Source organism: Notechis scutatus, chromosome 9, assembly GCF_049901735.1.
Source record: "Notechis scutatus isolate UNSWTSFEM ecotype Mainland chromosome 9, rNotScu1.2, whole genome shotgun sequence".
Lineage (NCBI taxonomy): Eukaryota > Metazoa > Chordata > Lepidosauria > Squamata > Elapidae > Notechis > Notechis scutatus.
The window spans coordinates 906,302-926,637 of NC_142017.1; the positions used below are offsets into that span (position 1 = coordinate 906,302).

Here is a 20,336-nt window from a genome sequence, read left to right on the forward strand (position 1 = left end):
CCTGTCCAGGAAAGGCCCTGCCCCACTCAGCCAACAATGAGAGGCCCCACGGAAGGCGGGGAGGAGACCTTTCCAGGCCCCTGTCAGCCACAACTCACAGCTCCTCTCTTGGGACATGCAGCCCTGCCCCCACCCCGGTCCCGGAAGGGAAGAAGCCCGAGGAAAAAACTGCCCCTGTGGAGCAGGCAACTCCCCCCGGGGGGCGGGGCTGCAGCTGATCCATTCCCAGCTCTGGGCAATTTTGCCCAATACCAGCTGGACCGGCCGCCTCTTCCTCGCTCCCTTCTGCTCTGGGCCAGTCTGGAAACCCCCTCTAGCAAGCAGGGAAGGCTGGCAGCAGCGGGAGAGCCAGCGAAGGGCGCCCGGGGGATTCTGGGCTACCGGAAAGAGAGAAAGGGGGGGGGGGTTCTCAGCTCTCCAGGTGCTGCTTCCTTGCGAGGAGCAGCCAGGCAGAAGGTCACCTGTTGGCCTGTTTTGAAAGACCCCCCAGAAAGCGGCAGCTCCGCTCCGAGCCACAGCGGAGGGGAGCAGGCGGGCCGGTTGGTGGCTGCCCCAGAGAGGCGGTCGACCCCGCCTCCCGCACCTCGGGGCTCAAGCCTGGGACGGGGGGTGGGGTGCGGAGATTGCCTCTGAGCAACTGCAGAGCGCCCTCGCAGCACCGCTGGGTTCGCGGGGCCCCCTTGGCCCTTGGCTCGCTTGGCTCCGGGGGGAGGGAGAGGTCGGACAGCCCCTTCCTCGACGGGCCCGCTGGAGGCAGCGCCGCGCGCCCCGTCGCTCACCGCGGCAGCTGTCGCCGGCTGCGCCCCGCCCCGCCCCGCCCGCCCGCCCGGAGAAAGGCCGCCGCCTCCGGTCCGCCCGTCTCTGGTTCCGCGGGGAAGCGCATGGACTTCGACGGGCAGGTGCTGCGCCGGGCGGGCGGCTTCGGGCGGCGGGCGCGCTTCTTGGCCGCCGCTTCGTGGCTGCCCAACGTGGCCCTGGCGCTGGGACTGGCCGCGGGGCTGCTCCTGGCCGCCGTCCCGCCGCACCGCTGCCGCCCGGACCCCGCGCTGCTCCCCGACGCCCTGCGCAACGCCACCGGCCCGGAGCTGCTCAACGCCTCGACGCCGCCGGGCAGCCGCTGCCTGCTCTACCGCTACCCGCTGCCCGGAGGCGCCCCCGACCCGCCCAACGGCACCGGGCCCTGCACCCGCGGCTGGCAGTACGCGCTGCCCGCGGCCGGGCTCCGCTCCACGCTGGTCACGCAGGTGGGTCCGACGGCTCCCTTCGCCGGGCGGGCTCGCTTCCGGCCGGGATCTCCGGGAAAGCCGGCGGGAGGGGAGGAGCCCCGGCGGGGCTGCTGCTTCTCTGCTCACGGCCGCTTCCCCCGCAGTGGGACCTGGTGTGCGCCAAGCATTGGCAGGTGCCGCTGGAACAAACCACCCACCTCTTGGGATGGCTGGTCGGCTACGTGGCCCTCGGGGCGGCCTGCGACAGGTAAGGCCGCGGCGCTGCTTCCCCAGGGGGCCTCTGGGCCCCGCTGAGGACTGGCGGCTTGGCCCTCTGCTCTTATTATTGAGAAAGCCAAGACTGCTTTTGTGCAGGCCTTGGCTTCTGTGGGTGTCCCGTGTGGCAGAGGCGGCGGCTGTCACCTGCAGGGCAGGTGCTACTTTCCAGGAAGAACTTGATTTTTCATCCCATTTAATAAGATGATTCACGGGCCACTGTAGCTCAGCAAAGCCGCCCGTCCCAGGTTGGATTAAAAGCCAATGATTTCCTTCTGCTCTTAGCCAGCACTCTAGAGGTGAGAGACACTTGGCGGAGGGGGAAGCTCAGTGGGTTCACATACTGAAGTTCTAGCCAGTAGTTGTGACCCTGGACCTCTGGTGCCCGCTGGGAGTCAGGGGGAGGGGCTGCCCACAGGCCTGAATGCAGACAGACAGCGAGTTGCCTTCAGGAGGCACAAAGCAGCTTCCCTTTCCGTGGTGTGAATGCTCTCCGGGAGGCAAGAAAAGGGGTTTTCACAAAGAACGGTCCATTGGATAAGGTGGCCTTCTGTGGGGTGACTTGCTGTAAAACGGATTTTGTGAAACCTGGCATTTTTCCGGGCTCCCTGGAGTGGAGTCTGCAGCCCTCATGTTGGCCTTAGTAAGCACCGTGCAATGGTTTGTGTTCCCGTTTCAAACAGAGGCCAAAATGGGTTGCAGCCCTGACTTTTGCTCCCCCAGGACCCGTGATGGGAGCTGTCTCAGTGCAGCCAGGTGTGGACTTTACTCCTCTCCTTTTCCTCCCCATCCTTCCTTCCTCCCTGCTTCCCTCTCTCCTCCAGGTTTGGCCGTCGGATCGTCTTTGCCCTCTCCTTGGTGCTGTCCGTCCCGCTGGGCTTCGGCGTGGCCCTGGCAGTGGACTACCTTATGCTGGTGATGATGCGGATGCTCTTTGGGGCCATGCTGGCGGGGGCCTTCCTCTCCCTCTACGTGGCCCGTGAGTCGCTTCCTGCCACCTGGCTGTGCTGCCCTCCAGGACAGGCGGGAAGCAGGAGAGACCCCACCAGGTCCTCCTTGCTTCCAAAATAGCTTTAGGCCCGTCTGCCCAGGCCGAAGGCGCCTTTGCCCCCAAATGGCATCTCCAGCCTTGGAGCAAGGAGGAGGACGGTCCCTGGTTTGGGGCTTCCCTGGTCAGGAGATGCTGTCCTGAAGTGCAGCTTCCTAGTGATCTGAGTGGCTCCCATGGAGGTTGGTGGATGCCCTGCCCCCACTTCTCCTGGGCAAGTGTGGGAAGCAGGTAGTCCTCCGGCGTTGCTGAACTACTTCACGGCCTCCGTCCCCTTTGGCTGCTGAAGCTGGAAGCTCCAATGGCCCCAGTGAGACTCGATGCCTTTGGTGTCGGCCAGAGCAGAGCCCCACTGATCTGGCCTCTTCTCCGCTCCCCTTCTGCCCCTCCTCAGGCCTGGAGTTGTGTGACCCTCCCCACCGCCTGATGGTCACAATGAGCGCCAGCTTCTTCTGGGTTGCTGGGCAGCTGCTCCTGCCGGGACTGGCGGTGGCTGTGGCCGAGTGGCGGCTGCTCCAGGGTGCCATCACACTGGGGCTGACCCTGCTGGCTGCTTGCTGGTGGTGAGTGCGCTTCTAGTTCTGGATGCCGAGAGGGCCTGCCTCCCCCACTGCCCCCCCTCCCTGGCTGCCTGGCCTCCTTTAGGGGGTGCACGCAGAGGACTCACTTCTCTGACGGAGCCAAGAGCACCAAACGCGGCCCTCCCCAGCCCGTGTCTCCTTCCCCAGGTCTTCCTCCCTCTTCCCCGAGTCAGCCCGGTGGCTCTTGGCCACGCAGCAGCTGCAGAGAGGCAAGCAGGCCCTGCTGGACCTGGCCAGGGGCAACGGAGTCAGCCTGGAAAATGGCTCCCCAACAGGGGAGCCCCTCTTGGCAGGTGGGTCTCCCACTGGTCCTCTCGGGCCCCTTCCGGATATGGCTGGCTGCAGCGGAGGCAACCTGGAGCCCCAGAGTGGAGTCCATCAGAGGGGGGGAGGGCGGGGAAGCCTCAGCTGACCGGGCAGCCAGTTGGGTCTGGGCTCCAGCTCTCCTTTTGTGCCCAGAGATGGACAGCCGGGCAGGAGGCGCCCCCAGAGCAGAGTATCACAGCGTCTGCCGGATCTTCAGCACGAGGGTGGTGTGGAAGAACAGCCTCATTCTCGGCTTCACGGCGTGAGTCTTCCTGGGAGGGGCAAGGGTGGCTCTGGGTAGGCCCCCCTCCCCTTCCTCCTCACGAGCTGCACTGGGGACCCCACATGACCCCCTCCCTCCCTGCGTACATAACCTCCTTCCCCACCAGGTTCATTGGGAGCGGCATCCGCCACTGTTTCGCCCGCAACCTGGCTCCGTACGCGCCTCGCTTTTACTTCCCCTACTTCCTGCTGGCGGGGAGCGAAGCGATGGCCGTCCTCTTCCTCTGCCTGACGGTGGATCACTTTGGCCGCCGGGCGGTCCTCCTCTTTGGCACCATCCTCACTGGTGTCTCCTCCCTGCTCCTCCTGGCCCTGATGCAGTGTAAGGAGACCCAGCTGCCCGGGGGGTTGGGGGCAAGCAGCCCCAGGAGTGGAAGTGACCCTGCTGAAGGGTGCTGGTTCTTGCGTTGCTGGGCCCTTGCGCGGGGCTTCCCCCTTCCCAGGCCTGGCCTTGTCCAGATGGAGTCTTAGCGATGCAACTTGGCTGGCTTGCTTGTGTGGCAGGAGGGGAGGCACAGCCGAAGGACGCTTAGCCAGCCTCTCAACCAGGCCCCTCCCCTCCCCTAGATCTGATGGCCTGGCTTGTCTTGGCGCTCTCCATCCTGGGCATTTTGGCATCTCAAGCGGTTGCTGCCCTCAGCGTCTTCTTTGCCAGCGAAATGCTGCCCACCGTGGTCAGGTAAGGAGGCGTCAGGTGTCCCTGCATTGGCAGGCGGGCAGGGCCGGAGCCTGGAGCTCAACTTCCAGTGAGTCCCCCTGGGCCGACTGCTGGTGCCCAATGGGGCTCTTTTGCGTTGCAGGGGAGCCGGGCTGGGCCTCATCCTGGCTGCGCACACGCTGGGCCAGGTGGCCACCCCCCTGATGGACATCCAGCCCAGCCGGGGCTTCTTCCTGCACCACGTGGTCTTCGCCTCCTTCGCCGTCCTCTCAGTGCTCAGCGTCATGCTCCTCCCAGAGACCAACCACAGGCCCCTGCCGGACTCCATGCGGGAGGGGGAGAGCCTGCACCGCCCCCCGCTCTTCCACCCCTCCCGCCGCCGCCATTGCCACCGCCAGGACCAGCTACCGCTGCTCTCCACCCACATGGGGGCCAGCCCCTACGACCCTGAAAGCTACGCCCACCTGGTCACGGCCACCCAGAAGATGCTGGGCAGCCGCGTGAGGCCTGCTGGGGCTGGGGGGCAAGGCAGCCCACTGGGCCCAGAGACCTAAGAGCATGGCAGCGCCGGAGGAGAGTAGTGCTGCTGGGGCTGGACTGTCAGGGGCCCCAGGAGGAACTGGGCAACCTCTGGCCCCCTTGAGGAGAGGCTGACCCAGGGCCCCCCTTTTCTTGGACACGCAATAAACCCCACGCTGCATTTATAGTTCACTTTTCTTGTGGAGTTTTATTGTCAGCCACAGCGAGCGCTGCCCCCCCCCACCCCAAAATCCTGCCCTGTTCCCCTGCCGAGACCCCCAAGCCTCTCCCCCTTCTGGCTGCAGCCACCTTGGCACCTTTGCAGCCTTGGGGAGCACAGCCAGGTTTACCCATAGTCCACCGGAAGCTGCTTTTCAGGCTGGGCCCCTGATCGGTTCTGATGGGGGAGCCTGTTGCTGGGAGGGGGCATCTCTGCTTGCTTCCTGCAAGGTTGCCAGTCCCTGCTTCTCCCTGTTGGCTCTTCGGTTCCCTGGCAGGTGGGTTTTCTCACCCAGCCGCCCTCTTTCTTTAGGCCTGGTAACTCTCGGGGCCCTGGAGGGGACGGGGGGTGGTCCTGGCTGGGGGAAACAAGGGGTTGCACAAGGGGTTGGTGGTCCTGGGGTCCCTGGACTGTCCTCCAACAGCTGCCAGCAGAATCTCAGCCGGCAGCCAGGGAAGGCACCTGGGGGCCTCTGCCCGCTGGGCACACAGGTAGGTCCAGCTGCCGATGGAGCCGCAGTTGGCAAGGCAGCGGCTGGAGGGGGGCTGCCTCTGGGCTGCCGGGAGAAGCCAGGTTGGCCCATTGTCCAGTCCGGCCTTGCTGCTCCTCCTGCTCCTACTGGCCGTACAGCTCGGCCAGGAGCTGGAACCGTGGCCCCCATTCGTGGAGGTGGTCGTAGTCCTGGTCTTCGTCTCCCAGGCTGGACAGGATGGAGCTGAGGGAGCCGCTGGCCGAACAGGCTCCCTCGTAGTCGTAGATGAGAGCCGTGTCGTAGGGGGGCACACTGGGGTCCCTGTCGGCCGCCTCCAAGCCCTACGCAGGAGACAGGAGCAGCTCCAGGGGGGCCAGGGCTGGGAGAGGCCCGAGAGGTCTTCTAGTCCAGCCCCTTGCTCAAGGCAGGGGCCCTCAGGCCACCCCCATCAAAGGAAGGCCCCCCAGCCCAGTTCTGGAAACCTCCAGGGACAAGGCAGATTCAGGGACCCCCGGCCTTCACCCCACCCACCCTCAGCCGGCCTCCTCGCTGCTCTTCACCTCATTGATGAAGTCCTCGATGTCGGAAGGGCATCGCTGCAGGTGCTGCTGGGACAAGGCGCAGCTGTGGGGGGCCTCCCTCCGACGAAGGGGCTTCCCCCGGGGGGTCGGGGGCCGGAAGAGGTCAGGGTCACGCAGCTGGGAGAGATCGTAGGCCTCCTGCGGGCAGAGAACGGGGCACGGCCTCCATGACCCCATGGCCGAGAGGCGGGAAAGGAACCGGCCCCATGCAGCCCCCCCCGCCGGTCTCACCTGGTCCTCTTCACCGCCCCCTGCTCGTCATAGTTGACGATGTTGTCGCGCAGGTCATCCTGCCAGGCGCCCAGCAGCCCCTTGCGCAGAGCCTGCCGGCGGGAGTGCTTCAGCCCGGCCACCAGCAGCACCAGCACTGCCCAGAGAAGGCGGGTCAGAGGCCCCTGTGCCCCCCCAGGCCTCCCAGTGCCCAGGGCAGCCAGCCTCCTCCCCACCCCTGGGCTGCCAGCTCTTCCTGTGGGCACCCTCCCTCTCTCGACTGCCCTGCCCAGCCCATGCCAGGCCAGACTGGGGAAATAACATGAGCCCCACACACACACACACACACACACACAGAGCTGCAGCGAAATGGGGAGGGGGCTTGGGGCCAGGGTCTTTCCTCTTTGCAGCAGGGAGACCGACACTCTCCCCTCCCCCCGAGGCCCAGAAATAGGACCTGCATCCACTGGATTTACATATCCACCAACCTCCCAGCACTGACCCCCTTTCCCCTCCCCTGAACGTGGGGCAGAGGCCCAGCTCCTCCCGCTTCCTCCCCTCCGGTCCCGCTTCAGCCTCCAGGCACTTACGCAGGAGAAGGAGGGCACTGCAGAGGATGGCCAGCAGGCCGCCCAGACTGAGGCCTGCCCTGGCACCCAGGGTGGCCTCCGCCTGCGCCCCACAGGTGCCCCACCGGCTGCAGGCACAGACGGAGACGTTCAGCAGCTGCTCTCGCACCCGAGGCGGGATCCCGGAGTCTCTGACCAGCAGTGGCAGCACGTGGAGCCCCTCGGCCACGTCCATGGGAGGCCGGAGCAGCACGTGGGTGTCTGGAGTGGGCGAGGGGAGCAGGGAGGTGGCTTCAGATGATTGGTAGCCGTGACATTCCCCCCCTCCCCAGGCCTGGATCGAGCTCTGCCCCCCCATCACACGTGGGCCCCCAGGAAAGCCCACTACCGTTGGGGTGGCTGAGAGTCCAGTTGTGGCCACTGCTGAGGGCGAAGTGGAAGCGGAAGGGCCCAGCGTGGGGCGCCAAGTCCTGGTCCGTGGCGCTCAGGACCAGGCTGCCCCCTTCCCGGCACAGGGACCCCATGGTGGGGAGGAGGGCGGGCGCATGGTCGTTGACCTCCAGCACCTCGACAGAGAGGGTCCCAGTGGCTGTGAGGGGAGGGGTCCCTGAGGGAGAGAGGGAGGGAGGGAGGTGTGAGTCCAGCTGACCTCAGGGCAACGTCCACGCAGAGGGGCTCTTCTCACGGCTGCCAAGGGAGACCCCAGCCCTGGCTAAAGACCCTCCCTGAGTCCAAGGCCGGCTCAGCTGTTCCTTTGAAAGGCCAGGGCCCCTTGCTTGCTCTCCCCCCTCCCCTCCGCTCCCCTCCCTCCCCTGCCCACCCACTCACCGTTATCCACAGCCAGGATCTGTGCGATGTACCAGCCATCCAGGAAGGTTGACCGCGGGGGTACTTGCTGGCGGGCTTCCACCCGGCCAGAATCGGGGTCCACCTGCAGCCAACTGGCCAACTCAGAGGCCTGCAGGAACCTGGGGAGAGGAGGGGGCTTCAGGGATGCACGCACACCCTCCCCCCTATGTGCAAGGCTTGCTTCTCGAAGGGCAGAGGACAGAAAGGCCCCCTCCCCAATTTGCCAGATTCCCCCGGAAGGTTCCTCCGGGGGGATCCCAGTGGGGGGCAGGGAGACATGGCCCAGCAGGGTCTGCTCTTAGGGATGGATGGGGCTAATGAGGACTAGAGACTTCACCCTTCCAACAAAAAGGAAACGGGGGGTTGCGTTTGCTGGATTCGGCCTGGGCAGAACCTCCACCGGCCAGCTTGGCTTGGCCTCACCTGAGCTGCTGAGCTTGCTGGGTGTCTGGGTCCCTGGCACGGAAGAGGCTGATCTGGGTGCCGGGAGCTGCTCCCTCGTTCACCCTCCCCCTGCAGGGGTTGTCCAGGAGGAAGGGGGGCTCGTTGGCATCCGCCACCTGGAGCTGCACCCTGGCCAAGGCGTGGGCGGCTTTGGGGGCCGAGGGGTGCAGGGGGCTCTGGTTCTGCACAGAGACCAGCAGCTCATACCGGCTCTGCTCCTCGTAGTCCAGGGCCTGGCAAGTGGGAGGGAGATAGGCATGGGAGGCGCCAGCTCCTCTCCTGGGCAGCTCCTGCTACACACCCAGGCACACCCGTGGCCTTTGCGCTCCGCCTGCCCTCCCGTCCTGCTGCAGAAGAGGCCTCCGCGCTTGGCCGCTCCCTTTTCCCCTGGGAGGCTGAGCCTGCTGTGCTTCAGCTTCCGGAACACTCCAGGCAGCCACCGGCCCTCGACCGGCGGGGAGGAGCTGCTCCCTCCTGGGCCGGCCCCCCTCCCCCATTGCCCCAGTCCCGAGCAGAGCCGGGCCCTTCCTGACCTTGGCCAAGGAGATGACCCCCTCATTGGTCAGGGGGTCAGGGTGGATGGAGAAAGCTCCTCGGGGTCCCCTCCAGGATGGTGAACTTGGCCAGCCAGTTGGGGAGCCTGGCTGGTCTCCGTCCTGCACCGCCAGCCGGCCAACCTCCACGCCATGCCGGTTCTAGGTGGAACTGCAAGAGAAGGGGGGCAGTGTGAGCAGAGGGGAGAAGAAGAGGGGTGGCTGAGGGTGGCCCCACCAGCAGTGGCCTCCCATGGGGCAGCTGAAGGGGGCCAGAGGGGGGGGGGTACCTTGGCTCCATCAGCCCCAGATCCTAACAGCTGCTCGGGGAGAGTCATTCCCCAGCCAGCTCGCCCGCCCAGCCGCTCCAGTCTTGAGGGCTTCCAGGTGGGACCAGGTGGCTGATGGCCAGCCGGAAGGCAGGATGGCCTTCCACCTCCCAACCAAGCAGGAATTCTGCAGACAACTGCAGGGCAGCAGCCAACCTCTCGTAGCAAGGAAGGACTTTGGTTCACACGTCAGGTCCTCCCGTGATGCTGGGGGCGCTCAGGAACCTCACCCTGCAAGCCCTTGACCCTCCTCCTCCTGCGCCAGGGACCTTGCCCGGCAGGGCTTGAACGGGGATGCTCAAGGAAGGGAGCCAAGCAGGGTTGGCCGGGGGTGGGAGGGGGTAACCCTGCCTCTGCACTGTCCTCTCCCCACCTCAGCCGACATGAATTCGGGGGGGTGATCGTTGACGTCTTCCACATAGATGGCCGCTGTGGCTGTGGTGGTCAAGCCTTCTCCAGCCATGTCAGCCACTTGGAGTGTCAAGTTGTAGCTGCCCATCACCTGGTCCAGGAGTTTGCAAATCAAATCAAACAAAACGTTGGCTAACAAAGGCATCGTATTTTCTCAGCTAGGTGTTTTAGATACTTTTCTGTGCAATCCTTAATAATAAAATAAATCCAAGCCTTGTTGCTAAAAATAGAGCCATAATAAATACTCAGTGAATGATTTGATTTTGTAGGATAGGCGGGGAACGTTTTATAACAATAATTCCAAAAGATTCTACGTAGTTGAAATACTGTACAAGAGAAATGTGGCATTGTCATTAGCCCCTCCCGCCTCCCTTTTCCTTCCCGATTTGTGCCAGCTGCTCGTCCGTCCTTTGGGGCCAGGAGCAGCCTCCGGGCACAAGGGAGGGGCCCATACCTCGCGGTCCAGCCCATCGCGAGCGACTTGGATTTCCCCAGAGAGCTCATCGATGGCAAAGAGCCCCGCCCCTTCTGGGCCCAGGATGGAGTACCGCAGAGCCGCGTTGTCTGTCTCGGGGTCATCGGCGTCCGTGGCTTCCGCCTTCAACACAAACGTCCCTGGAAAGCACGGAGCAGCTTCTCTCACCACGGAGACTTTTCTAGGGCCTCTTCGGAAGCACGATATTCGCGCACCCAGCCCAGGGTTTGCTCTGCCATGTGATCCAGCCCCCCACCTGCTCAGGGGTCATGGGGCAGCCATGGGAGAACCGAGCCTGGGGGTCACGATGGCCACGTTTATCGTTGCTGTACTGTTTGTGCTTCCGGGGGCAGCCAGAAATTGCACAGGTAGAGCTGCTTCCGGGCACTTCTGCACATTAAATGGAGGGTTCGGTGATCCAGGGCTGCTCAAGGACGGAGGTGCCCTGTGAACACTGAATGCACCCCATTTCCGAATGAGGGCTGGGCCCTCGTTCTGGTCACCAAGAGTGACCATGACCAGGAAGCAGCCGGAAGGTCCTGCCAGCCGGGTCGAAGGAGAACCGGTGCTGCAGAACCAGTCCTGCCTCCTGGAAGACGTTTGGCCAGACCGAGGGGGAGGTGAGGGGGTCCCACCTGGCTCAGCCCCTTCCACCACCTGCCCTGTGAACACGTCCCGCTGGAAGAGGGGCCGGTTGTCATTCTGGTCCAGGACGACGATCTCCAGGTCGGTGGGGTCTTCCAGAGGCACCCCGCCCAGATCGAGGGCAAAAGCCTTGAGCTGGTGGTGGGGAGAAGGGGGGAGGCCCACCTCAGCTGGGGAAGGCAGCCTCTGCTCCCCTAGGAGACTCCCAGGGGGCAGCTGAGGGGGCGGGAAGGGCACTTCTGGAGGGTTTGAGGGAGGTCGGCGGACTTTCTGCCTCCTCCCCTTGGATGGAACTGGGGGGGCAGGAAGGACCCAAACATCTGGACTGATCAGAGTCCAACCCCCCTTCCTTACCCGAAAGCGATCGTGCTTTTCCCGATCCAGCACGGTGTTGAGGTAAACCTTGCCACTCCGGTTGTCGATGGAGAAGATGTCCTTGGGGTCTTCATCCACCCCGGGGCCCTTAATGCTGTAGACCACGACCCCCGGCTGCTGCTTGTCTGACTTAATCTGCAGAGAGGGAAGCGGACCCGGGGGGGGTGAGAAGGCCTCCCCAGACTCTTCCCCCCACCTGAAGCTGGGTAAGGCCGGAATCCCACCCGCCTTAGACAGCAGGTGCTGCCGAGTCAGACTTATTGCCCAGGGACAACTCGGGCTGCAGCTTCAGCCAAAGTTCTTCCAGCTGTTCTACAGATGTCAGGAGTGAACACGGGGCTTGTGGCGCGCAGAAGGCGGCCCTTGCGGGGAAATGATGAGTGGGATCCGCTGGGCAGGGGGGGCTCAGGCCCAGAACCCCACGCATCCCAAGGAGGATTGGGGACGCCGACCCCTCACGACGCCCATCCCCAAGGCTTGCAAAATGGCGCCAACTGGGGGGCACCTCTGGGCTGCGGAGGATGGAGGCCCTGGCCTTGCAAAGCAGCCGGGTGGGGCGGGTGGCCAGAGAGGGGCTCAGCACTGGACCAACAGTAGCTGTCCACCCACCCAGCCACCCCCTCCTCCTCTAAGAGAGGCCCCAGGCTAGAGGAGAGGCACAGCCGGCGCAGTGGAGGAAGAACCGTCCTTCCCTCCTCAAACTCTGCCTGCCAATCTCAGCTGCCCCCCCGTCTCTCCCACCCACCTGGACCAGGAGGTGGGGCAGCCGCCGGTGGTTCTCAGGGAGGCTGATGGGGGGATGACCCAGGCCCGCTTGACCCTCCTCGTGGCCGCCTTCTCCCGTGGCCACAGCTGCAGAACCGGATGGCTGTGAGGAGCCTCCCCTCTGGCACCACAGGCGGCCTCCTCCTGGGAAGGGAAAGAAAGGGCCAGGAGAAGAGGGCGGCCTTGGCAAAGAACCAGAAGGAATCCAGAGGCCGCCTCTTCTCTTGCCAGGACATTCTGTTAACAAAAGGAGGCTGATGCCTTGGGACAGGTGCTGCCCAGAGTCCCTGCGGTCCCCCGTCCCCCCGCACCGCTGCTAAGTCGCCCTGCGCCCCCCTCCCTGCCCCACTGCAGGGATCAGTCCCCAGATGGGGCTCATTTGGGCAGCAGCTGCGCTCAGGCCCTGCAAGCGAAGGTGGAAGCTCTCCTGGCTCAGAGCAGGGAGGGGGCAGAGTTTTGCTGGGGAAGAGTCAGTCCTGGCTGGAGGGTGGTGCACGTTTCTTCTTGGATTAGGCAGGCTGAGCGCCTCCCACAGCCTGGAAGACCAGGAGGGTCCCTGAAGGGTCCCTGGCTCCCTTCCCCTTCCTTCCTTCTCAGCCCCACCCCCTCAGAGGCCGGGAGGGGCTCCAGCCAGGAAGCCCAGCAGACGCAAGGGGGCCGGGGCTGCTGCTCCCCCCAGCCCTGCCTTCCCTGGGATTTCTCAGCCAAGCCTCCTCATCCCAAGGCTGGGACTTCCGGCATTCCTCCCCTGACTTTGTTCCGGGAGAATTCGGCCTCTGGCCCTTTCCCACACGACTGCATCGCGGCGCTCCAGACTCTCGGTGACTCTCCAAGGCCAGGCACACCGGCCACGGCCGCCCCAGAGCCTCCGTGCGTTTCCCTAGCCAATTGTCAAGATCCTGGTCCTACTGGGGCTACTTCCTGCCCGAAACAGGCCTGTTGTGAAACCATGGCCTCTAAGCCAACTTTAATTAAAAGCCATTATCCTGTAGCATCAGTCTGGAAGCCCGACCGGAGCATGAACTACAAAACATTCCTCGGAATCCAGGGCGATCACCAGACTTTCAGGAAGCTGCTTAAAAGAGACGTGGGAAAAGTCGGATCTTCGCCCCATTTGCCCCGAGGCTGCCACCGAGAAGACCCTCGTCCTGCTGCCCCCTAACCTCGGGGGCTGGCTGGTTTTAAAGCGTTTTGTGCCTGGAGGGGCCTGGGCGGGTGTCCATGTGGCCCTCGGATCTTGGACCCAGGCAATGCGCTGTCTGGATCTGCGGGGGAGCCTGGCAAAGGCTGGCGGGCCGGACCCTTTGCAGGCTGCCCAGACTTCACCCCTCCCCACCCTCGGAGGGACCCTCCCTTCTCCGGCCTTGAAATGGGACGCCTCCCTGCCCAGCTCTGAATTCCTCCCCAGCAGGTGGCTGAACAAATGCAGGAGCTGCTGGTGGAAGAATGCCGCCTCCCCCCCACCCCCCACGCCCAGACACGGGGCAGGGCGGCCCTCTCCTCTCCTGCCGGGGGGGGCAGGGGGGGGCAGGGGGCTTCCCCAAGTTGGCGCCCTTCTGAGATGCTGGAGATGCTCAGTTGATGGGAGAAGCAAGTCAGCAGTTTAAATGCCCCCACCCGGAAAACCACAGATTTAGGAGGGGGTGTCTTGCCACCTTCCACAAGAAGTGGGCTAGCTTGAAATGTGGGGTCCTACCAGCCACAGGACTGTCCAAGGCCAGCCCAGTTTAAGTCACCGGGGGCAGACAAGAACTTGCGCGGGAGGGAAGATGCACTGTGCCCTTCCTTGGCCCCTCCCTGCAATCTCCCCCCAGTTAAACTCCACGGCAAAGCAGATCTAATGCAAGCCACATTGCAGCCCACTCCCCACCCAGCCCCAGCCGAGGGCTCGCATTCTTCCGCTCCCAACTGTCCCCCCCCACATTCCAGGCTCATATTGTCTTGGGGCAGCTGGCAGAGGCGGTGGGGGCGCCTCCTGCCCTCCCTGGGCAAAGGGCTGCCTAGCTGGGACAAAGGCCCACCATTTCCCCCCTCAAAGGAGCATCGTCACTGCCCCACGGGGGGGGGACTTCTGGGTCTTTTGAGGAGAGGAGGGCTCCCCTGGCTTTCAAAACCTCTTTGCCCCGGTGCAGGGAAGCTCCCACAGTGCCCTCCATGTGGCGCCCAGCCGGCTTGATCCCTCTGCCTTCCAGGTTCCCAGCCCTGGCATCATCCTGCCATCCTGGCCCTGCAGAGGTGTTGCCACCTCTTGGATCGCAACCAAGCCAGAAGGATCCTCCTCTGGACAGGCAGGACCCGGCAATGGGCTCTCGCCCAGCCCGGCCCTCCTGCAGGGGCTGCTCTCCCACAGATCAGCCCCGAGAGCTGGAGGAGAGGCCGAGGCTCTTTCCCCAACGATTTCAGGGGGGGGGCACCAAGTCCTGCCACATGGTCTCTGTAGTCCACAGCAGGATTCCCTCCCCACAGCAGAAGAAAAGGCCGCAGGGCTGCCAGGAGCTCCCTCCCGGGAGGATCTGCGGACCCTCCGCCTGGGAGCCCCCCTGGTCCGGCAGCAGATCCTCGGCTGGATCCCTTCCGAGAGAGCTGGGAGGGCCACCCTCTGGCCCTGAAGCCCACCTGCACGGCTGGGGTCTCCTGGGAACAGGGTGAGGCTGCAGGAGCCCCAAAGAAGCCAGGCCCATCGAGCCCCAGTGAGCAGGGACCGCAGCCCCACCTCGCCCGGCTTACCTGAGCCGCAAGGGTGGCCAGGAGGCAGGTGCTGAGCCAGAAGACGGGGGCCATCCTGGGGGTCGCCTGGCCAGAGGCTGCTGGAACCCTGCTTGCTGCTCTGCCTGGGACAGGAGCTAAAATGGCCTCGGCCGGCCGGCTGTGACAGACAGCACATGTGTTGGGGCCGGTCCAGAGGCTGGGAGAGAAGGGCCGGATGGGCTGAGCCGAGGGGCGGGGGGCAGGGAATCCGGGGGGGAGAAGAGCCATTCCAGAGAGAAGCCGCAGGGGAAGGGGGGCAGCTCTGGGCAGCCATGGCCACAGGCGTTATTCCCCTGGCAAATGATGGGGCTCAACGTCCGCTCTGTGCCTGCGTTTCCCAGGCCTCTTCCAGGGGGCTCAGTGCCGGGGGGTGATTTTGTCAACGTGTCCCTGTCGCTTCTTCACTGCCGGTGTCAGGAAAAGGTTTCCCCGCTGTTGTTTTTCCTCAGGGTGTGTAGAGGCGAGGCGAGTCCCGCTACGGGATCAGAAGCCCCTCAGCGACTGAGGGCCAGCCAGGAGCTCTTTGAGGGAGGGGTGCTGCCTTCCTCCCCCACCCCCTGCCCGGGCTGGCTGAGCAGCAGCTGCTGCCTCCTCTGCTGCCCCTGAGGCGGTTGGCACTTCGGAGGGGTGCGTGTGGGCGAGGGAGAGATCTGGCAGAGCTGCGGCACCAGCTGGGCACGGGTGCTCCTGCCCCGGACGGCCAGAGGTCTCTTCCCAGCTGTGTTGGCAACCCTTCTTTGCTTCCCCTTCCAAGTCCTCCCAGGGCTAAAGTACCATCAACAGAGCGCCTGGCCTGCTTGGGAAACACAGGAGTGGCAGGGCCACGAGGGCAGCACCCGGGCCGGGTCCCTGACTCACGGGGCCCTTCGGCTTCAGAGCTTTGGGCCCCGCAAATGAGCGTCGGCTGCCCTAGTGATGCGCACGTGCAACCAGGTAGTGCTGCTCAGCAGCCAGCAGGGGGAGCCCCAGCACTGGCAAAGAGCGGAGCCGCCCGGCTGCCTTGCCTCGCGCATTGAGGGAGGGGAGGCTGCTGTGCTGCTCCTTGGGAGCAGTTGGGGGGTTGCAGGGCCTCCCTGTAGCTTTCTTTCTTCCCACCTCCCAGCCCAGCTGAGGAGCACGTTCAGGCGCCCAGATCCGGGAAGCTAAGTGACGGCAGTGTCCCGGGGCTGCCGCAAAGAAGGGGTCTTCTCCAAGGCCCCTGAGCGCAGGAGGAGGAGGAGCGACGGATGGAAACTCATCAAGGAGAAGAACCGCCTAGAACTACGGAGGGACTTCTTGACCGTGAGGACAACCAACCAGTGGAACGGCTTCCCTCCAGGAGTCGTGGGTGCCCCAGCCCTGGCGCTTTTCCAGAAGAGCCTGGACGGCCATTTGGCCTGAAGTGGGATGGGCTTAGCCAGTTGAGCAGGGGTTGGGCTAGAAGACCTCCAAGGTCCCTTCCAACTCGGTCATTCTGTTAAGTAGCTGCTCTCACCCAGCCTGGCTTCCTTGAGGGGGCAGAGATTCAGCCAGACGCCTTCGGATTGTGGGGAAACGCCCCCTTCTGCCACTCACTTCCGGCTGCACGGGAGAGCAATGGGAGCCAGGGGGACCAAGTGGCGCCTGTAGGATCTCGTGGCATCCACACACACGTGCACCAGTCAGGAAGGGGGACCAAGGCAGCCAATCCTCTTCCAAGGCCACTGGCGGATTCCGGCTGTCGCTTCCGATATTGTCTGGTCTGTCCTGGGCGGATCCTGGCCTCACTGCCCTGTCGCCCCACATCAACGCCCGGCCTTGACGAGAGCTTGAAGTGCAAGAGGAGGCCCAGATGAACACGAGGCATATGGGAAGGGCTCCCAGGGGGCTCCGCAACCTTCCCCGGCCCAGAGCGGGTCAAGCTCTCCACCGTCCTGAAGGCAGAAGTGTCTCCATGCAGACAGACGGACGGATGGACAGATGCACGGGCAAGCCTCGAGCCCTGGCTGCGTTTCCAGCCACCTGAAGGGAGGCACGCTTCAAGGCTCTTCCAGGAGGGCACGAGGGCCACTTCATGGAACAGGAGGCCGTGTCCAACAATCACACAAGGCAAAATACTCCTTTGGCCCCCTTGAATTTCCTGCCAGTCGGCTTCATGGAGTCCTTGAGGGGCCAAAGCGAAGGAGAAAGGATTGGACGCCCCTTTTTTACGCACCATGAATAATTTCCTAGGCTTCTGCACATCCAGCCCCTCCATTTTCCCCTGGCTTCTCTCCTGGAGGGAGCTAAGGGGGGGGGCTCCTGCACCCCTACAGCCCTCTGGAGCCCCCCGAAGGGCCCAATTCTGGCCTTGGAGCCAGAAAGCAAGCCAAGCACCGTCTTCTGCCTGGGGAATGTGCAGAGGTGGCCTTCTCTGTGCCAATTTGCCTTTTGTTCTTCATAGCCTCGGCCCTGGGTGCAAAGGGGCATGCTCTGCCCAAAGTGACCCTTCGGGGGGCTTGGGTGCACCTGGCTTGGACCTGCCCAGGAGAACCTGGCCCCCTGCATTGGTGGTCTGCAAGGTATCCAATTGCTGGGGCTGGAGAGGGGGGCCCCTTCTGCCTGGCAGCCCCTCGTCAGCCGCCTTCTGCCTGACCCTAATGCGGGGTGGCAGGGGGGCAGCCAGCAGACGCTCCCTGCCACTGGCGCCCTGGCTGACGTGGCTCAGGCTGGGCTGGCGACTTGAGAGGCAGAGGGGCAGATCCTCCTTGACAGGGGCTGATGGGAGCAGAGCGTGGTTGCCTGCCGGGGCCTCTGGCTCAGCTGCTGGGGAGGCCCATTCAGCCGGCCGGCTGGCTCCTTCCCTCCGGCCGGTCCTGAAAGCCAGAAGCCTGTCACTTCCATCAGTGTTAAGGGTGGCCAAGGACTTGCCAGTCCCCCTGCTGGCGGCCTGGACGGAAGGACAGGAGAGGGGGGAGAGGACACACACACACACACACACCCCACTACAATCTTGCCCTTTGCTTCATAGAGCACCAGCATCCTTTGGAGGGAAGGAGTGGGGGGTTGTGCTGTGTGTTACAACAGCAAAGAGGTGGTCTTGGCCAGGGAAGTCCCCTGGCAAGAGGCCCGGACACCTCTCTGGTGGGCACCAGGTTGGCAAAGTCCACCCGGAGACCCTCCTGGACAGGCACAGCAGTGGGGGAGGAGAGTGGGGGGCTGGCTCCGGTGCCAAGGCCGCCCCCTTGAGTAGAGGGAGGACCTGGCTTGGGCCCCTCCTCCAGCCCCCAGCAGAACCAGCGGGGGCAGCTGCACCCCCTCGGTTGTTCCTGGCAGACAGCAGCCCCGCTGTGGGATGCAGCAATAAAGGGCAGCGAAGCTTAGGATTTTATGCAGCCATAAAAGATAATGCCAGCCATAAAGAGGGGGCATTGCCCAGCCCTGGGGGAGCAGGAGCGTGGGAGGGGCTTCTTCCTCCCCCCCTGCAGGCAGAGAGGCCAGGAGCAGCTGGGGGGCAACAGGAGGCCGGGAAGAAGCCAAAGAGCCCAGGCAGGGCAGGAGGAAGCTGGGGGCGCCTGGCTGTTGCCTGGCTGAGGGTGCGGGGGGGCGAGGGGCGCAGGGGGAACAGGATGGCACCCAATGACTATTCACTTGCACCCTCCCTCCCCGCCCCCAGCCATTCCTGATTCTGGCCACTGCCTCTGGACTCGGGACACCTCTGCAGACCCGGCCTGGGCTGGCGCTTGCGGGGGGGGGAGGGGGTTCCTGTTGGTTTGTAAGGTGTCCTTCCGAGCAGCCCCCCAGGAAGAAGCCAGAGCTGCCGTCTCTAGAGAAGGTCGCCATCCCTCCCGCTTTGGCAGGGCAGGAGTGCTCCACTGAGCAACACCCCTCCCCCCGCTGATGGTGAGGGTGTGCCAGAGGGGGGAGGAACTGCCACCCCACCTCCCTCCAATCCCTGGCAGGGGGCAAGGGCAAAATGGCAGCCTCAAAGCCAAGTCCGTAGGAGGGATTTCTCCTTCGTAAGGACTGGCTGGCCTGGATTCATCCTGCCCCCTCAGAGCCCCCACCCCCGAAGGACTCCCCTCCCGTCGTCCTTGCTGAGTGGAGCCACAGCCAGGGGAAAAGCAGCCGGATCCCAGCGGGAATTTCCTGCAACTTTGCAGCCCCCTTTCGATCCCGGCTGTTCTTCCCGGGGATCTTGAGGGTGTTTGTGTCTGTGTCAAAGGGATGCAAATGGGAACAGAAAAGCTGGAAGAGCCCCCGGACCGCCCCCAGGCCAAATGCCAGGAAGGAAGGTCCAAAATCTAATGGTCAGAGCAGCCCACAACCCCCTCCCAAGCTGCTCGCACCTGGGGGGGGGAATGTTGAGTAAGGCAGAGGGTGGATTTGTATGCAGGAAAGTGGCTTCCCAGGTTGCACACATTAGCTAATGTGTTCACTCTCAGCGGTGGCTTCACAACACACCAGCCTCCTATCTGGATAAACACAACATCACAGCTATATTTGTGTCACACGCTTTGCCCAAGCCAATCCGTTCCCTTAGGGCTTAAAACGCACGGGAGGCTGGATTTAAAGTCCACCAGCGTGGCTCCACCCTACTTGGGTCACGGCTGGCCAAGACCCACTTGGACCTCTGGGCAGATGCTCGATCACGTCCTGGTGTACCTGAGATAGGCCTGGATATCAAGGGACCCAGGTATCTCAGGTAGCTTTCACCCCCATGGAGGACATCCCGCAGACCGAGTGGAAACAGCCTGCGGGGCCCCGAGGGGGGCCTGCTGGCGGTGCCCGAGGGCACCCTGGCCTGTGGTGGGACTGGGCCTGGCTCTCGAGGGACGTGTCAGGCAGGGCTCCAAGGCCAAAGTCAAACCTTCCCGCCTGGCCCTGAACGGCCCCCGGGGGAGCTGGCAGAGTCCCCCCCCTCCCCTCGCTGGCTCCCCTTCCTCAGCCAGGCGTGACAGGCAGCTGTTTCCCTGTCTCTGCTACCTGCGCTCATCCATCAAGCCCATCGATCGGCCCTGGTGGGGTTTTATTAATGATCTTGTCAGTGGCCGGGTGCAGAAGAGCCGGGGCCTGTCGGGAGTGATGGATCGGGGAGGGCTACGGCTGCTATTTATTCCCCCGGGACCTTGCCTCCCCCCATCGTGGCTTGCTCAAGAGTTATGAATGTGAGACATGATAATTTGATATTGATCTATACGGTAAGTGAAGAAATTCACTGTGCGCCGATGTTTTAACAAAGGGGATGCCTTCATCCTTCCCACGGGGGGGGGGGGCAGGGGGGGGCACAGCTTGCCAGCCGCCTTCCTGCCACCTCCCCACCTCACCCCACCCCCGGGAAGATTTGTGGGGAGGAGAGATGCTGAGTGTCCTCTCGTTTTCACAGGTAACCTCCAGGATGTCCCCCAGATGCACCGGACTCCAACTCCCACGATTCCTTGCCTGCCTCCAGGACACCTGTAGGGTGGAGGAAGGATGCAGGACCAAGAAGAGGGAGTACACTTACGTTTAAATGTCTTGTGGAACGCACACTGCCTCTCTTGCACAGGTGTTGAGGCTGACAGGGCCAAGGCCTCCTCCAGAACCCCAAGCAACCAAAGAAGCTTTGAGGGGCTGGTGGCAGATTGTCACCTGCCCAAGCAAAAGGTCCAGGCAGGTGAAGGGGGTCGACTGGGAAAAGGGATAACAGCAGCAGCCTCCACTAGGTCTGGCTGACCCAACGGCCAGGTAGAAGCCGACAGAAGAGGCCAGAGGCTTCCCAGCTTAGCTCTGGGCTGCAGGCGAGCTTCCCTGGCCTGAAGTGTCTCCCAGAAGATCCACCCCCACCCCACCCCACAGCAAGGGGAGCGGCATCCCCACCAGACGCACCCCAGACGCCTTCTCCTGAGACACCCCGTC

General features: G+C 63.9%; 2 protein-coding genes across 3 annotated transcripts; one reads left to right on the forward strand and one right to left on the reverse strand.

Annotated features, from left to right (window-relative positions):
* The first annotated feature begins 204 nt into the window (after positions 1–204).
* On the forward strand, positions 205–5,060 carry SLC22A31 (solute carrier family 22 member 31). 2 transcript variants are annotated; one of them, XM_087971355.1, is made up of 9 exons: positions 205–1,244; positions 1,370–1,473; positions 2,306–2,460; positions 2,924–3,092; positions 3,258–3,403; positions 3,570–3,678; positions 3,806–4,020; positions 4,266–4,377; positions 4,499–5,060. In XM_087971355.1, exons 1-9 carry the CDS (start codon positions 882–884, stop codon positions 4,908–4,910), a joined length of 1,785 nt encoding a protein of 594 aa, XP_087827481.1. In that variant the 5' UTR covers positions 205–881; the 3' UTR covers positions 4,911–5,060. The 2 variants fall into 2 exon arrangements, with proteins under 2 accessions (XP_087827481.1, XP_087827482.1); XM_087971356.1 differs by lacking the exon at positions 3,806–4,020 and having other exon boundaries at positions 426–1,244.
* A 650-nt stretch (positions 5,061–5,710) lies between these two features.
* CDH15 (cadherin 15) lies at positions 5,711–14,616 on the reverse strand. The gene is given in 18 exon segments (XM_087971367.1): positions 5,711–5,908; positions 6,128–6,286; positions 6,380–6,402; positions 6,405–6,515; positions 6,949–7,188; positions 7,316–7,534; positions 7,756–7,895; positions 8,200–8,453; positions 8,754–8,820; positions 8,822–8,858; positions 8,861–8,936; positions 9,456–9,584; positions 9,948–10,108; positions 10,604–10,748; positions 10,968–11,123; positions 11,734–11,789; positions 11,792–11,897; positions 14,481–14,616. Coding segments are annotated over 18 exon segments (2,331 nt in total). The 5' UTR covers positions 14,535–14,616.
* Positions 14,617–20,336: the final 5,720 nt, after the last annotated feature.

Bases quoted from the DNA above. Each gene is read 5' to 3' on its own strand.
- SLC22A31 (XM_087971355.1), top strand. From the start codon at position 882: ATGGACTTCGACGGGCAGGTGCTGCGCCGGGCGGGCGGCTTCGGGCGG. The intron at 1,474-2,305 runs GTAAGGCCGCGG...TCTCTCCTCCAG, and splicing joins CTCGGGGCGGCCTGCGACAG to GTTTGGCCGTCGGATCGTCT. The intron at 2,461-2,923 runs GTGAGTCGCTTC...GCCCCTCCTCAG, and splicing joins CCTCTCCCTCTACGTGGCCC to GCCTGGAGTTGTGTGACCCT.